Raw genomic sequence first — 18510 nt, 5'->3', positions numbered from 1 at the left:
TTTTGAACGATCTAAAGCTACATCTTGCCAGTGGGGTAGGGATATACCAGTTCTTTCTACGTCTTGTCGAATACAGGTCCTCCATGTATAAGCCGGTCTTTCTTTGGTTTGTCGATCTTGTACTCTAGTGCTGACTGTAGGATTCCGCCATGTTCGCTCCTAATTATGTGCCCGTAATAGTTGAGTCTAGCTACCCTTATTTTGTTGTTGATGGTGTACCCTTTCAGCAGTTCAGGGGCTTCTTGCTGAAATGTGTCGTTGTCATCATTTTCGATATCAGACTGGTCATCCGATGAGTCTCTGGGATTTGATGTCTCCATATTCTCATGATTACGTTCCTTGTCCTTTTCTTCCGCACTTAATCCTTTTAGTGTTTTTAGCATCTCATTTTCCATTTTTCGAAGAGCATCTCTATTGCGTTCAATTATGGTTGAGACTTCCATCGAATACGTCACAACTGGAGTTATTAGACAGTGGTACAGTTTCAGTATTACCGCCAATTTTAGAGGGTGTTGTTTCAAAAAACTACAGAGATGATGGAACGCTTTCTGGGCTTTTCGTATGCGATCTGCCGCCGTTGCGCCTCGTGTTAAGCTGCTAGTTATTTGTGCCCCTAAGTTTTTAAGTGTGGTAACCACCGGGAGTTCATATTTTCCAAACTTTCCCATTTTCTCCGGAGCTACATTGTTTGTCAATTCTGGATCTCTGTACAGCACTTTTGTTTTTTTGACATTTATTTCCAAACCAACCGAATGTAACAATGGTTCAAGGATATCTAGCAGCTTTTCTACTTCCTCTTCGGATCGGCATATGAATGTAACGTCGTCCGCATATCCCAAGATACACGGTGGTTTTATTGATCCCTCATGTGTTAACTTCAGCTCAGGGATGAATTATTGGACAGACATCAATACATGGTGCAACATTAGGATAAACAACTGTGGACTCAAGGGACAGCCTTGCTTCACTCCTTTCATCTTCTTGATTGATCTCGTTCTCTGGCCGTATCATTGCAAGGAAGTTTTCTCTTGAAGACAGGCATTGATTATTCTATTAACCAATGCTTTTGACACTCCCATGTCAAGAAGTGTTTGGCCTGCTTTTGATATATCCAAACGGTCAAAAGCTTGCTTTATGTCTAAAAAGACGATGCAGCCTTTTCTCCATCTTTCATCGAGAATTCTGAGAAGCACGAATATTTGGTCCGCTGCGCTTCTTTTGGCTTGGAATGCCATCTGGTATGCTGGTATCGGATCTATCTGATTACGCAAGCGGTCTAAGAGAATCTTAGAATATATTTTGTAGATGCTAGGGCAGAGCGTGATGCATCGGTAGTCATCGATGTTTTGTGCGTTGTGAATTTTCGGGATAGGTATTTGTACATTTTCCCTCCAGGAGTTTGGTACTGTATTCGTTCTAAATACCTCACGAATAAGATCCGTAATCGTATCTAACAGCTCTTCCGATCCGTATTTAAGAAACTCATTATGTACGTTATCCAAACCTGATGCGCAATTATTCCTGCTATCCCATATAATCGATCGTATCTCTTCCTTGATTGGTTCCTCTCCGGCGTCTCTGCCATCGTCTTCAGGGAATGTTTCAAATTCTTGGTTTTGCTCATTTGATGCCGATTCTTGCAGTTTCGCATTCCAACGTTGGATCGGAATGTATCGGCGGTTTCCTGCAGTTGTTGTTCTTTTATGGCTTTTTATAAATTTATATGTTTTAGTCATTTGTGACAATGGGTTTTCATTTTCGATTTCCCGTAAGAATGTCTCAACTTTATCATTAAAATGATCGATATACGCATGTTTCTTCTCCTTTCTCGCTTTCTTCGCTTCTGCCTTCAACGTCTGGTTAGATCTAGCCGCCAGCTGTCTTTGATGTGCAATGAAGTAATTTTTTGAAGCATTCATCCTCCGCGGGGTTGGTGGCGATCCGGGTTTTTGAAGAACACTTTTTGCAGCGTTGATAATAGAGTCCTGGATATTGAACCATTTTTCCTCGACAGTCGCCGTTGCAGTGGTCGGTCGCTTTTCGAGGACTCTCTCCTGGAATTTGTTTTTCTCTTCATTATTTTTCAATAATTCCAGGTCAAACCTCATGCGCTTCGGTCCAGTATTCGATACAGTTCTCGGTTGGTCGATCAGTGGTCTTTTATGCATTTTAAGTATGCATTCAATCATCTTGTGGTCGCTTTTGAGATTTAGGTTGTAATACGCACATATTTTCGGTATCTTCATAATATTCATCTTTGACATGACAATGTGATCTATTTGAGAAATAGATTTCCCATTTGTCCATGTGGTGGCTACTGATTTTGATGAGCTAAAAGTCATATAATTCTTCAGATTTAGGCTAATGATTCACCACTCATTATTTTTTTTACAAACACTGGATCCTGTTTCGAGATATGCACGAAAAATGATTATTCCAACTACAAATTTTCCTTTCCTTCAAAAGTAGGCGGTTTTTTTATTAACGCTTCCACAATTAAAATTTATACCGGATAGTTGGACAAGAAATAATTTTATGCGAGAATATTTACTTCCAAAAATTGTTCGTTCAAATTATGCTGTGTGAAGATTTTTTGGCATTAAGACTTTGAACATTTTAAACAAAAACATCTGCTTTCATATGATTTTTTTATATTGCTGCATTAATAGGTCTTTGGAACAAAGTTTCCAATATTTTCCATATAAATTTTCCCTTCATTTAGCGTCAGGTGTTATGTATGTACTTTTATCAAGTTATGCTTTTTAATCAACACTGAAAACCTCTTCGTGAATATTACAGTAAAAATGTGATGTTACAACAAAAATGTTTATAGTGTATTTATAATAAATCAAAATCATAATTTTACGTTTCTAAACCAAAATTGTTTCATGTTTCGAAGATGAAGGTTAAATACATCTGAAAAAAAAACAAAATCCTTCAAAAATAATGTAATACCTCCACACAAGTTGCAAACAAAAGAGCTGTGAAATTTTTAATTGTGTTTAATTCCCTACTCGTCGTACGAATACAGTGCGCCACACTCACGATGCAAAACATCTAATATGTTTATAAAATGAAAAATGCTTTCTTCATGCAATTCTGAATTAATTTCAACATGGCCTCCCAATTTATGAGATAAACACGCAATTTGTCATTGATATTTTCAATAAAATGCAACATAAGACACCACATCTTGTACGGTTATAATCAAGTTTGCGAAAGATTGTTTGGATTTGTTACTATTCTGGTGAAAAACAATTGATCTTGATCAAATCTTGTATAAAATTCGGTAGATTCATACAAGGGTACTAATTTGAAATTTGTGTATTTCCATGAGTGGTAATGTTAAAAATTGTTTATTTTACAATCGGACTTGGCTTGGTATAACAAAATTGAAGAAAATTTAATTGAATGCAAAGAAGCTATAGTGTGTATCAAGTATTTCATTGGTAATATATGATAGCTTCTTTGGGGATTCCCTCATACAACAATGATTCAAATGTTATTGCAACTTCGAGCTTTCAAGATTATAATTATTTTTAATAAGCAAACCAAACGACGTTGGAAAATGGAATGGAAGCATTGGTGAGACAAATATTACGAATGAGTTTTTAAACGTGTTCTTGGGACAATTTCTCAGAAAGAGTACTTCATCATGTGCAAGTACAAGACGTTTTCAGGGTGTCTATCTACTCGTTTGCCGAAATTAAATTCCCTGATATTTCCAGGTTTTTCCAGGATTCACAAAATGATTCCAAGTTCAAGAAATACTCTAATTTTGTTTGGCTACGAAAAAATAATGACAATATTTTTCAATATCGTCAAATAGTTCATAAGACGAATTTTTTCCATTCGAAATTGTTCCATATAACTTTACGATTTATGTGCACATATAGAAGCATTACACGTTGAGTATCGAATCTTTTGGTTCAGGATTGCCTTTGCATTTTGATTATTCATGGAAATAACTTTTCACACAATACCTGTAAATAAATGTTGTCGATATCAAGTTAAGAACCATCGACTCATGAAAGTTTTTGATAACTCATAACTCAAAAAAAAAAATCGCAAGTTTTGGTCTCAGTGTCATTATATGTTATTCCTATGGCATTTACTTGTACTCAGATTGCTCTAACTTTAAACTTTTGCGTTTAGCAGCAAGTTGAGCATCTAAACCGTCGTCTCTAACGTTTAGGTTCGATTGATATAAGAAAGATTATTGTTGTCTGGAATTGCTTCTCAGCTTAGTGTTCTTATGAGCACTTCCACAGTTATTAACTGAGAGCTTTCTTTGCCTAAGTTGCCATTTTTGCATTCGTATATCGTGTGGCAGGTACGATTATACTCTATGCCCTGGAAAGTCAATGAAATTTCCATTACGATAAGATCCTTGACCGACCGGGAATCGTACCCTTCAGCATGGATTTGCTTTGTAGCCGCGGACTCTAACCACTCGGCTAAGGAAGGTCCCTAAAAATATGTGACATTTGGGGAACAAAATTTGGATCAATTTTATCAATTTTATTAAATATTCCGATGTTCCTTGGGGGACATTCTCCATATAACATGTCTTTGGCGGCCATTTTGTTTTTGGTCAATTTATAAAAAAAAAACAAAATGTGTACTATACAATGCCAGGTTATAAGGAGCTACTCTGAAAAAATCATACAAATCGGTTCAGTATTCTTGGAGAAATCGGTCCCCCGAGGAATTTCGGAATATCTCCGGATCCAGATGACCAATTGGTCGGCGTTAAGTCAGAGCGGACCAAGTGACATTTTTCATATTTTGAGAAAAACGAGCTTAAAATCTAACGCTTTGTAATTTTGTAACTCGTTAAAATATTGGTTCAATATTTCTACACATCTTTGTGTTACTTTCACATAATATAATGTGAAGTGATAATTATGAAAAATCATAATCATAACCTCTGGTAGAATTTCTAGAAAAATAACAATCATTTAATGCTTGCATGGTCAAACTAGGTGCATATCTTGAAGATAAACAGATTATCAAGACCCTTCGACACCAGTATCGTAAATTCTTCTCTAATCTATATCGTCAATCCTTAAATCAGTGGCATTTTGATAGCTTGAAAATTAAGGTTTTGCAGGGTCAGGGCATTGAGGATTCAATATTCAAATATGCATTCAGTCAGAGAGGACCAAGTGAAAATATTGAGTACCGACCATAATACACTGGTTCAATAAGCGAGTTCTAGGACATGCCATACATACATCAAAGAACTACCATGAACTTCTATCGGACTTTGAAATCGACTCAAAAAATGCAATAATCGATCAGTTTATAGCTTTCCAACACTTGGTCCGCTCTGTCTGCACAGAAATTGTTGCAATTTCTGACCACCCATCCAGATATGTTGAATGGCCAAAAATCAAAATCAAATGCATCGAATTAAGTAATATTTATAAATATCTATTGATGGATAAGTAGAAGAATTATTTGATGTCGAAAAATCTGGCAAATCTCTTGCAATGTTTTTCATTTTCTCGCATTCCTCAACGCACTGATCATTTTCGCTGTTATGGTAATAAGCACTTGGTCCACTCTGACTGCATACTTTTATCGATTTTTATTGATCATCCAAAGTAAATTTATTACATATCTCTCGCAATTTACAGCATTCATCAAATCTGATCAACCGATCACAAAAGTAGCCTGATGGTGTTTAATTTACTCTAAAACAGTATTAACTAATGACACGAAAAATAAAATATGTTTCAAAAAAGATTTCAATATTAATGTTTTGAAAAATAAAACTTCTAATTTTCATTATTGTCAGAAATAGGTAACACCAGGAGAAGAAGAAATAAAAAAAGAATAGGGATGCTCACAAAAAAAAAAACAAAAATCAAAAACCAATGTATAAAGCATTGGGAATATAAATAAATCATTGCCCAAAACGTGATAAAAAATAGGTATGAGAGGGTTAAGAAAAATTGTTAAGATGGTTGAGCAAAAAAAAAAAGATTTTTCACGTTATGTCTAGCAAATTCGCAATAGAATTTCCCATTGACCGATGTTGCAATATCGTCAGTGGTAGGGGGACACGGGGCAGTATGGACACCCTAAGGAATTTGCCTATTTTGACTGTAAAAATATGAATATTATACTGTTTTTTATGTGCAGTCTGCTTTTTAAAGTTCTTGAGAATTTGTTAAACATGGTTACATAATCAGGAAAAAAATATTTTGTTTTCAAAAAAAGGTTTAAAAAGAGCTTATATTTGGTAGTCGCCATCAAGCTAGCGGGGCAAAGTGGACACCCCCATGGGGCTGTATGGACACCTCAATGTTTATAGGAAAATTGTCCTGCGATCGTTCTCAAAACCTCGGAAAATGAAGTACATATTCAGGAAACCATAGTGACAGGTCACTGTGCCACTGAAATTATGATTAAAATCAATTTACGACATTTTTCGTAGAGATGCTTTCAATATTGCCTCCAGGATAGTTTTAATCAAGAATTGACGATTTTCAACCGATTTGTGGTTCCACTTTATAATTATTGCATTGAATGCTAAATATTTTTGGATAATTTTGTGTTTGAATTTATATTTCTTCCTCTTTGAAGTGCCAGCTCTACTTTGCCACCCGGTGTCCATATTGCCCCAACAGTATAAGAAATTTCAATATAAGTTTTTCAATGTCTTAAAGCACCAAAAAAAATCTACTATATATTTGAATATAGCATGAATAATTGAAGATTCAATCAAGAGCTACATTATCGGTCAACTTGCAGTTATTTGCTTCTGAAACCTTATTTAGTGAGGTGTGAATGTTATAATTTTCGAACCAAATAAAATAATGCTCAATTTTTCGATTTAAAATCAATGTTTTGAACATTTTTTCTGAAATTTTAGTGGATAGTTTACTCTTCCGATAGGCAACTGAAATATTGTTTGCATTGAAAGTGTAAAAGTATTCGCCTATGCAAAGATACAGGGGGTGTCCATTCTGCCCCGGGTGTCCATACTGCCTCCGCTACCCCTATTTTAAGTATTTCTTTCTAGATCGTGATTGAGGAATCGTTTTAACTCTCCATAATTATCTCCACGAATTTCAATTGAAAAAAAATCGTGGTAGCTTTGTCACCTCACTAATCATGTTTCACGAAAACTTATTCAAACAATCTCAAGGATTTTTCACTATTAGAACGTTTGATTTCCGGATTAACAAAACGGCGTAAGAAGCACTTTCGCCGCTCCATTGTAGGAGGATCAAGTGACTCATCCACAAATCAAAACAAAACACAACTTGTCATAAATTTTTCGTGAAAAATAATAGAATCAACCTAGTTGTTGAACGCGATCTAATCAAAGACACATTAAAGACCTCCATGTCTCTTGCAGTTGCCCAACATTTTATCGCTCGTAAGGTACCGTAAGGTAATCTAGAATGCCGTGAAAAGTGTACTGCGATCTTTCAAACTTGGGTACCTTTTGCACTACCGAGGGACCAAATGCAGTACTAGAAGTGGTACCCAATCTGAGCGCGAGTCGGACGGACCTGATCTGATTGTTTGCAAAATGTAAGCAATGTACACGGCGAAAAAAAAATAAAAAGATTGTTAAAGTTACTTACGCCGATTTGAAAAAGAAATCGAGATTTAGTCGAAAAAAAAGTATCATCTCTGGTATTTAATCCCAAATTATTCACAAAAGAGATTTTCAGACCCGTCATCTTATGAAAATTATTCAATATCGATATTATTTTTCGTGTAGACATATTAAAAATAGGAATCTGCGCCGTATCATATAAAAAAATGCGCCAAATCCGCGCCACATGCAGAAAAAACGCGCCAGCTGTAACAATCCAGCAACACTATTAAAAGCCCTTGCAATTCATACTCAGCATCGAAGTGTTCGTTCTGACGGAACAAAACCTTCGAGTATCTCACCAGAAATAATATAGGAGCATTATTTAGCCTATTGATAACGTTATATTTTCATGATGAACATTTCCATGCTTTCTTTGGGCGTAAAGCATTCTAGAGGTAACTAAATAACATGAAATACATACAAATGTAAAAATAGCTCTCAGTCAAAAACTTTGGAAGATCTTATAGAAGCTGAAATATAGGATGTGTTCAAGGCGAACATGAAAAGAAGAACTATTATTCTATTCTATTCTATTTGCTTGCACAGGCAATATGGAAAAGCAGCCTGGAAATATCGGAATTTCTTCCAGTATTATAAGCAAATATTTGAATTTTCAATGGCATAACGGGGACAACCGTACCAACCGTTTCATTTCAGGGAGATAGATCGTTGGGAGTGGCTTTGTTAATAATGTTATTGTACACTCCATGAGTTGCTTCTCCTGGGATGGGACACAGGTATTTCTCCCTTGTGCTCTGGTTCAAGAGTTTTGGCTTAAGCGCCTTTCCTCGCTTTCTGGAAAGAGATGGAGACCTACCCATTTTGCAATAAATTTAGATGAATAAGGCCGGAACAAATTTGAAATTTTACTTTTGTCTCCCCCCCCCTTCAAAATTTTCAAAAAATCAGAAGGGGGAAATAAATAAAACATCTTATTTTCAGTGTATTTTCGTGTTTTTTGCTAGCTTTGTAATTCGTATTTACTATATTATATGAGCTAACAGGTGTTATTGGATAACAAGTCCTCAATCTGTTTGTTTTATTGTAACAGAGTTGTCTATGAAAAGAGATTTTTTATGATTTATATGAATTCTTCTTCTTCTTAGCATTATGTCACTACTGAGACAGAGCCTGCTTTCCAGCTTATTGTCCTTATGAACACTTTCACAGTTATTAATCGAAAGTTTTCTTTGCCAAAGTTGCCATTTTCGCATTCGTATATCATGTGGCAGGTACGATGACACTTAATGCCCAGGGAAGTCAAGGAAATTTCCCTAACAAAAAGATCCTGGACCGACTGGGAATGTTAAATTAGAGCTGTTCAAAATTTAAAAAAAGTTTGAAAATTCGATCTCCCATATCTTTTTTAAAATCCTTACCATAAAAATGGAGTTTGGAGAAAATTTCAGCTTTCTAGGTGATGATTTGAAGGTGACCCAAAGACGATGTTGGTTTATATGGAAATTACTATGAAGAAATGTTGAAACATGTTCAAAGCACGTTAGTACTTGAATGTAAGTACAAATTTATCATCCCATAGTAAAAACTCATTCTTCAAACCATAATAAAGAAGTTTGCTGAAGAGAGCAATTCAATCCGACCGATAGGAGAAAAGATATTCATGAGTTTATTAGCTATTATTTAGCTTCACAGCCCTGCAATCATCTACAAAAATCCCAAACAAAATTTGCTTCCTTCATTAAGACTTGAAGAATAAGTTATCCCTATGGAATGATATGTTTGTACTAACAGTACTAACGTAATTGGAACATTTTTCAGAATTTCTGCATATTAATTTTCATATAAACCTACATCGTCTTTGGGCCAACACTATTTTTATGGTGAAGATTACAAGAAAGATATGAGAGATTGGATTATCAAACATTTTTAAGATTTGAATCACCGTAATGTTACACATGTTGGACCAAATTGATACAATCTAAATATGATTTCAAGTTGCATATAAGTGAAACATTTTCGTAGTCTTCTTGAAATTGCTATAAGCTAGAGTACAATTTTAAAGCCGTTTTATGAAAAATGTTATGCGATCGATGTTACGAACATCGAAAAAATGTCGTGTTTATTATTCAAACATTTTGATTTGACGGATATATGTGGCAAAACATAGGGGCCCAGATAGCCGTAGCGGTAAACGCGCAGCTATTCAGCAAGACCAAGCTGAGGGTCGTGGGTTCGAATCCCACCGGTCGAGGATCTTTTCGGGTTGGAAATATTCTCGACTTCCCAGGGCATAGAGTATCTTCGTACCTGCCACACGATATACGCATGCAAAAATGGTCATTGGCATAGTAAGCTCTCAGTTAATCACTGTGGAAGTGCTCATAAGAACACTAAGCTGAGAAGCAGGCTCTGTCCCAGTGAGGACGTAACGCCAGAAAGATGATGATGTGGCAAAACATGGTTTTTCACCATATGAGAATAAAAAATGATGGATTTCCCTGAATTTCCATTTTATTATTTTTTGTCCCCCCCCTCGACATATTTTGATGGAAGGTGACAAAAGAAGATTTTAAGATTTGTTCCGGCCTAATAGAAAATCCATCGCTGACATGCTCTCACACTAGGCACAGGATACAGGAAACGTACTAAAAATTATATCAGTCGAATACGACAATAAGACAATGAATCCATAAATGCCTATTTTGTCGGCCTTCTGATTAATAAGAATTCTAGAGGGGAAACACATTTTCAAGATTTTGATAAAAATCTTATTTCACAAAAAAAAAACGACATAATAAAAAATGAAGGGAGAAAAATCTTTAAAAAATGCATCTTATAAATAGTTAAAAAGAGTTATAGCAATGTAAAAATATTTATTTGCAATATGCAAAGAGATCAACAATTTTCACGATATACACGACTGAACAGATAAAACCGTCTACAGATTCCATCCATCATCTAATGGATAAAATCACCCAGCGAAATATTTACAGTCATCATAAATTAGCTTGAATTTAACCCCGATAAAAAACGGCATTATGTACTCTGTGCGACTCATCTTCTCAGTTATCGCTCGCCCGTCGCCCCAACTGGACAACACACGCGAGCGGTATGTCTTCTTCGACCCGGGAGCTAGATATCACCGCCGCTGATAAGGAGCTAATCGTGCGAAATTACATTCGCGATGCGTCGACCCAGTTTAAGATAGTTGCCACTCACGCGACCAGATTTGGCGAACAGCGGGATGGATACTTGGGGGATCATTTTTTGCTGAAGTTCACGGTGCTGGTTACGAACGACGATGTAGCGGATGGCGTGCTGGAGATCGAGACCTTCGCCAAGGTCTTGCCAAAGGCGATACCTTCGTTGGTGAAGTACCTGGAGGAAACGGAGGCGTTTGCGAAGGAGGCGGAACTTTTCCGCGGGTTGATCCCCCGGATGCAGAAACTGGGTCGATTCGCTCCGGAGGCATTGTTTTCGGCGCCGGGTGGAGAGCTGATCGTGTTTCGGAATTTGAAACTGGAAGGATTTCGGACGCTGCAGAACAACGACGGGCTGTTCGATTTGGTCCATCTGGAGCAGGCTTTGAGGGTGCTGGCCCGGATGCATGCCGCTTGTTGGGCGCTGGAGAAGCAGAGCGGCAAGTCGGTGACGGAACTGTATCCGTCGGCTTTGGATGAGAACTCATGGGTTGTGAAGGATGACTATCCTCGTGTGAAGGAGTTGGAGAACAACATAGATACGCTGCTGGCGTTGGTCAAACACTACGAGAAGAATGGGAAGCGGAGTGCGAGTCTTGTGGAGAGTTTACCGAATTGCGTTCGACAGATCTACGACTTGGTGAAGACGTCTACGGTGTACAGAAATGTGTTTAGCCATGCTGATCTGTGGAACAATAACGTGATGTTCCGCTACTCGGAGCATGGGAGTCCGATGGATTGTCTGCTGGTGGATTTCCAGCTGTCCCGATACGTTCCTCCGGCATACGATTTCAACATGTTGTTGAGTTTGACCATGACAAGTGGATATCGGAGGAGACATCTGAGTTATCTGCAAGGATATTACTATCAATCGCTCAGAATGGAGCTCACTCGACATGGAATAATGATCGAAGAAATGTTGGCTCACGAAGATTTCCTTGAATCATGTAAATTCTACCGAAAAGCGGGAGCCATTGACAGTTTGTTCATCAACGTGGTAACAATGCTGCCGAGGGATATCCTGGATGAGGTATTTTCTTCGGCTGAAAAGTACGAGCACTTCACAGCAGAATCTAAGACGACAAAATGTCTGAAAGCATTCGACGAGTGCTTGGCCTACCGAACCCGAATGGTCGACATAATCGAAAATATTGTCGACACCTTCGGCCTTCAATAGAGCCGTTTAGTGATCCAAGAATTTCTTTTGGTCCTACCGTAGCATACGAAGCGTCAGTCGCTTTAGAAAACTATATTTTATTCTACACATAATGATAATAAAAAAGCAAAAATATAATATTTACTTACAATTGTATCGCATCCTTCAAAAATCGATTTCCACCGATTCCTCGAGAAGATTCCTAAGCATGGTATCCTGGTCCAGTTTCTCAGCCCCTCTGGTCGCTTTAAGCTGAGCCTTCTCAACCGATTCCAGCACCGCTTTCCGTGCACTGATTTTCGCTTTAACTTCGACACTTTCGTCCGTTTCTTCATCCGAGTCGTCGCTGGCGTCGTTCGAATTTCGGGCAGCAGACGACACCGTCTGGGAACCGTTCCCGATTGCCGCCGTTGAGGCAGAATCGCGGTCACGTTGCCGTTCGGCCACAATCATCAACGATCGGAGGAAATCCTTGCAGAGCAAACTGATCGGGGCCATCGTGTGGGCGGAGGATGCGACGATCTGCAATCGAGAAGGGGAGATGAATGGAAAGATGCATTAGTTTTCTGCGGTTGACATGTGTGCGACTTGTGTAACGTGTTTCCTGCAGCGTATAATGGAATAAAGTTTTCCGATGCGATGAGCAAATACATTACACGTCCTAATCATTAATCATTTATTGCTGTAGTGAGACGTTGTAATGGTACGTGATCCGTTAACAAATAATTCATTGTTCTTTAAATAGAATTTAATGGCAAAGATCCAGCTTTTCCAATAATATCTCCCTATTGAGATAAGTAGCACGTCAAACAACGGCAAATTTTTATCCATAGTTGAACGTGCTTCGAATGCTGCTGATAGCGATTTAAATCTCTCTAATCCTAGCGCAAAAGTTTGAATTTTCTTAAATGCTGTTGCCGAAGATGCATACTTCAAGAAAACAAAACGTAACATTTCCAGTATCATGCTGATGATTTGAATGTGCCCCAAGTTGAGGCAAGCATGGTAACAATGTGAAGAGGTTTCATCAAGATTCCGATCTGCAACTGACACCGGTGGTAAATTAAGATTTTGCTCAACAATTCTTCTGCTTGTTGCAGTTATGCAATTCCAAAGGATGATGGATGGGATCATCGTGGTGAATGATATAGGGCTTTGATATAGATGTAGGCTTATTCGGAAATATGTATTTTTGCAATTTATCATCGTAATTAGGCTGTTTTCATCACGCCAATTTAAAGAGAGCTTATACTGCAGTGGTATCTTCGAAGAAGTTGTTTGTATGTACATAAAGTATACCTAAGTTGAATAAAAAAAAATCATAAAATTCATACAAACTGAATTAAGTTTAAAAATTGTGCAAGAAACATTTTAATTTGTGAAAAAGAACCCTAAGACTTTAGTAGCCCGAAATAAGAATAAGTTCATTCGAAAGCTTAACCCATATCCACCCAGCGTCCTAAAAATAGGACAGAAGCCCCGAACGCCCAGCGTCCTATAAATAGGACAGTACTTGTAGTGCAAATATCTTGAAAATAAAGAGGTTTACAAGAAAACTGTCTTCTGCAAAGTTGATCACAGGACTGCTGACTTCCACTTGGTAACTATTTTAATTCAGAATTAACTCACCAGGTGGCGCACAGACGCCGACAAATGTTGCATATATAAGCAACATATGAAACAACTTTCCGACGTGCAAATATTTGCTTAGTTTATCACCCTCATTCTGGTTTACGGCGGATCCAACTTTCGATCGAATCCTATTCGTTCCAATCCATAACCCGTTTGATTTTGCTGGCGTAAACGAGAATGCAAAACGGTTTTCGATCGAAAGAGCATTCGAACGTAAACAAGAATAGGGGTTTATATCTCAGTCCAGCGTTGAAATACAAAAATGGTGTCTTCGACAAAGTTGAACAAATAAATAATACCTATTTGCATAGAACCTTATAAATTCGGAAAACGCTCCCAAGATGGCGCTAGTGAGCCAAAACTTCAGTTGCTCATATCTTAGTCCAGTTATGAGATAAAAAAATGGTGTCTTCGACAAAGTTGAACAAATAAATAATACCTATTTGCATAGAGCATTATAAATTCTGAAAACACTCCCAAGATGGCGCTAGTGAGCCAAAACTCTATTTGCTTATATCTTAGTCCAGCGATGAGATATAAAATTGGTGTCGTCGATAAAGTTGATCAACTAAATGAGACTTATCCGCCTAAAACGTTATTAGTTCGGAAAACACTCAAAAGATGGTGCTAATGGTCGAACATTTTGATTGTTCATATCTCAGTTCAATAATGATATACAACATTGGTGTCTTCGACAAAAGTGTTCAACTAAATGGGTTCTATTCGCCCAGAACCAGTAGTTTGAAAAACTCTCCCAAGGTGGCGCTAGTAAACAAACATATTATTTTCTTATATCTCAATCCAGTGATTGGATACAAAGTTAGAGTCTTTGACAAAGTTGAAGAACTAAATGAGACCTATTCGCCTGGAGACTTATTACTTCGGAAATCACCTACTGGGCACACATTTGATTCGCTTATATATCAGTGCACTGAATAAATCCAAAGAAAGCTATTCGCCTAAATCCTTCTTAGTTTGGAAGTCATTCTCATGATGGCGCTAGTCGGCAAATATTTTATTCACCAGTATTGAAGTCCAGTGATGAAAAATTTGGTATCTTCGAAAACAATGATCAACTAAAGGAGATATTTTCGCAAAAAAAAACTTATTAGCTGGGAATTGCTTCTATCTGCGAAACATCAAGGAAACAACCAATAAGAAATTGGTCTGCCTAGATCAAAACAATGGATACTTACTCTCGAGTCGAGCAACAACCGCTTATTTCGGATGCAATGCTCCTTACATTTGTAGATGAACCTTGACACCATTTATTGAAGACTAAAAGAAGAAAACACATGTTTTCTAGCCGTCGAATGGAAAAGATGATCTTTTGAAGGGAATGAAGAACGAAAAAATCGACAAAGTGACTTATCCATCCATGAACTGAACTCCAATGGTGAAGGGCGGCTGTCAAATGAGAGTAAAATTTAATAGCCACCAACCTAAGTCCAGAACCAGTTTTATGGCTGAACGTGAAAAAGTAAAAATTATTATTCGCAAAATTACAGGTAATATATGCGCTTGAAAGATATTGTTTGGAAGCAGTTACTTACTACGCGCTACTGCAGTGCATTGTTGCTAATTTAATCAGAAAATTCCAGTAAATTCTTAAAATGAATGTTCGAGAAAATTGATTTCCTTATCTCGATATCTCCATATCTCGATGTGTTTCTGTTGATTTTCCGTTCTCAATTTTCTCTCCGTATGTCGATATGACCAATATCGAAGGTTACTAGACCAAAGTTTTGGGATTCAAAACAAATTAGGAGCGCAAAATGACGTCTGTTTGTATATTACTTTCTTGGCAACGGAGTGTTTTTCAATCTAATATTCATCCAAAATTTGTTCTTCGTCTCGATCTCTCCCTATATCGATGGTCCCTTCGATATCGAGATGTGGAGAAGCGACTGTAGTTGGAGTGCAATATTTCACTGTCATTGGACTGGATGATTAACTTTTGATTAGCACTAACGAAATTCTGATATTGCAAATATATATTTCGATCGCTGTCAGATCCGAGCCACATATACTACAGTTAACTCTCCCTTACTCGATATTCCGTATCTCGATATCGAGTTAGAGAACCATAGTAAAAATTGGTTTTCATGGCTAACTCGATGGTCCCTTGGATCGCAGTTGCACTGCTTTTGTGTTCTGTAACTCGATACCTCCCTAACTCGATGGTCCCTTCAATATCGAGTAAGGGAGAGATGACTGTAATAACTTGACCCAGATAAAATATTTTGATAGTTATGTTTTCATTATCAGCTGGCAAGTTTTATAGAATCTTTTTGAAGACTATTCTGAAACATCTGTAGGTTCTTTATAATAAAAAAAATGACGTGAGATTTTATTTTGTTTTTGGTATATAAAGGGCCTCTGAAATTTTTATTCTTTATGTTGCAATTTCTTCATCAGGGTACGTCCATAAATTACGTCACACAAAGTTTTGCCATATTTATCCTCCTCAATTTTCCTCTATATCACACTTTTTGTATAGATTTCAATTTTTATATGGGTAGTCACGTTTCCTTGTAACCCCCTCCTTTCTCTTCTGTACGGGACATAATTTATGAATTACCCCTCACCTGCAGTTTTTTACAATTCATTTACATTGTAATGGGTCGAAGAGCATGAAAATATATTTGATTAATCTCGAAAATAAACTTATAGAACAACTAGATATGGACGACACACTTTCAAGATTTTTTTTGGATCCCCACCAAAGATTTGAAATTTTTTGGTGAAATAAGGTTTAATTTATGGGAATACGACTATGAATAACAAAAACGGAGCTGAATTCCAATTGTGTGATACCTTGGGCGTTAACGGGTTAGAACAAGAGCTTTCAAGTACGGTACAATTTATTTGCGAAAACTTGCGATAGACCACTTTTAAACACGTTTGAAGATGCACGGAACGCAATTTCTATTGAATAATAACAGCCCTATTGTATGCTAATTGGGTCCTAAAATTTTTAATGAAATCTTGTTTTTATTTAATAACACGAAAAAGCATGTTACTGTAACTACTTTAGCAATTTTTCCCGCTCAAATAATGGCTATATCATGTTTAAACTTTAATTTGAAAATTTGGTTCATAAATGAACCTTGACACTTTTGATCATGTTTGACGTTCGCTTAGTCGACAAAAACACCACAGGGGTTTTAGTTCGACCACTGGGGTTGTTCCTATCTGACATTTCATGAGGGACACGGAAAACAAAATACACCCAAAATTTGAGTTTAAGCCAAAAGATGTGACAAAATCTAAATAAATGTTTTTTTGAGCTTAAACCAACGGAAAACATTAGAAAATTGAGTAAACATGTGTTTTTGGCCTAAACTTAAGCGTTTGGCACTAAAATTGGGACAGGGCTTTAGGACCCTATTAGCGATGGGCGATTTTGAATCGATGTTTCAAAAATCGATTTTTTAGTTCCGAATTTTTCCGATTTTTTGAATCGATGTTAGGGTCACTCAAAATCGAGTGCATCGATTTTCTTCATTCGATTTTTTTGTTGCGATTCAAAATGATGTACAGTGGTTACACTATCATGGGTCACCCACTATTATGGGTCATTTCCAGTTGAATTGCGTGTGGAACAGAGTGACTAATAATCGTGACATGGTGACCCATAATAGTGTGAGCAGTGTAATTGATTACAATTTTTCAATGAGTTGAAATATTTTTGAATCAGCCTTGAATTGTTTAATATATAATCTTTAATTTCAAACGTTCTTCAATCGGAGGAATTTAACAATCATACGCAATTTCATTTAGTCTTATTTTGAAAGCTTGTTTTTGTAAATTTTAATATGAGCTTGACATTCGAATCGATTTCAAAACATCGATTCAAATTATTCGATTAAATCGGTGAATCGATTCGACATATTGAATTAGAATCGATTCAGTAACATCGAAGTTTTGGTCAAATTTGCCCAACGCTAATGCTAATACGTGCATTACAATCAAAGCAGCCATGACTAGCAGGTGGTGTGATTTGTATTACGATCTGAACAAGTAAATTTTAATTATTTTACAATTTCACATCACGTAAAATTTTACCATTTAAATTTTCCTATATCATGCCTTTAGTATCACATTTCTATAATATTTGCATGGATCGTCATATTCTAAGATCCCATTTTTCTAACAGTGTTTCGTATTTTATGGACACTCCCCAGTTAGTAATAAGCGAGTGGTAAGATTACAGTAATTCATGATAACAATTCCACCACTTCCATCTTCCTAAGACGGTAGATCTTGGGTAAAAATAAAAACTAGATTTCATCAGCATGGGGGAAAACGTGAACTGCACAAGGCTTCCCACGTTTTATGAAACATGCAATATTTGTGGTATTTTGGAAGAGTTTCTCGTCTGAGTTCCTTAAGTCAATAAACTTTGAATTGTATCTAAATAAACACGTTAAATACAATAACACAAATCATATCGGCTCATTAAGGTGAAGATGAATCGAAGTCAAACTTCAAATTTTCAAGAGCACGGATCTGGAGATCCGAACAACCGTTTGAGCTGAAAACCTAATCGATTGGTCACCACCAGCTAGTGATCAATCGATTAAATTTTAAGCCTGAACGGATGCTCGGTTCTCCAGATTCGTGCTCTTGAAAATTTGAGGTTTGGCTTCGATTCATCTTCACCTTAAGGTGGTCAAACTAAAGTACCTTCTTCGGAATGCAGCCTCCAGATAAATAGAAACAAATTGGAAAAATCATTTCCTACATGGACATGCTTTTTCTGCCAAATCAAGTATAAGAACAGACTGAAGCCATAGACAAAATAATGAGGCAGAGGTTGATGAAATGCATGATACTTTCATTTAATAAAAGTTTAGCCATATTGCAGATTTTGATTGAAATTGAAATCATTGAATATTTTCATAACATTGAAGGAATAATTTTATGATATTTTCACC

At 36.9% G+C, this 18510-nt stretch overlaps 2 protein-coding genes across 2 annotated transcripts in view; one reads left to right on the top strand and one right to left on the bottom strand.

Moving 5' to 3' along the window:
- The first annotated feature begins 10635 nt into the window (after positions 1–10635).
- Positions 10636–12082, top strand: LOC5568164. The gene has a single exon (XM_001652055.2). The coding sequence runs from the start codon at positions 10694–10696 to the stop codon at positions 11957–11959; it is 1266 nt and encodes a 421-aa protein (XP_001652105.2). The 5' UTR covers positions 10636–10693; the 3' UTR covers positions 11960–12082.
- The window catches only part of LOC5568168 (WD repeat-containing protein 75), an 86288-nt gene continuing 79794 nt past the window's right edge, over positions 12017–18510 (bottom strand). The window contains exon 6 of the mRNA XM_001652052.2: positions 12017–12460. Coding sequence (XP_001652102.2) covers positions 12104–12460 — 357 coding nt within the window. The 3' untranslated portion in view covers positions 12017–12103. The remainder of the gene's footprint in view (positions 12461–18510) is intronic.

This window comes from Aedes aegypti, chromosome 2 (genome assembly GCF_002204515.2).
Source record: "Aedes aegypti strain LVP_AGWG chromosome 2, AaegL5.0 Primary Assembly, whole genome shotgun sequence".
Lineage (NCBI taxonomy): Eukaryota > Metazoa > Arthropoda > Insecta > Diptera > Culicidae > Aedes > Aedes aegypti.
This window is presented reverse-complemented; position numbering and strand designations above follow the sequence as displayed.

Coding starts and splice junctions, on each gene's coding strand:
- LOC5568164 (XM_001652055.2), top strand. CDS start 10,694: ATGTCTTCTTCGACCCGGGAGCTAGATATCACCGCCGCTGATAAGGAG.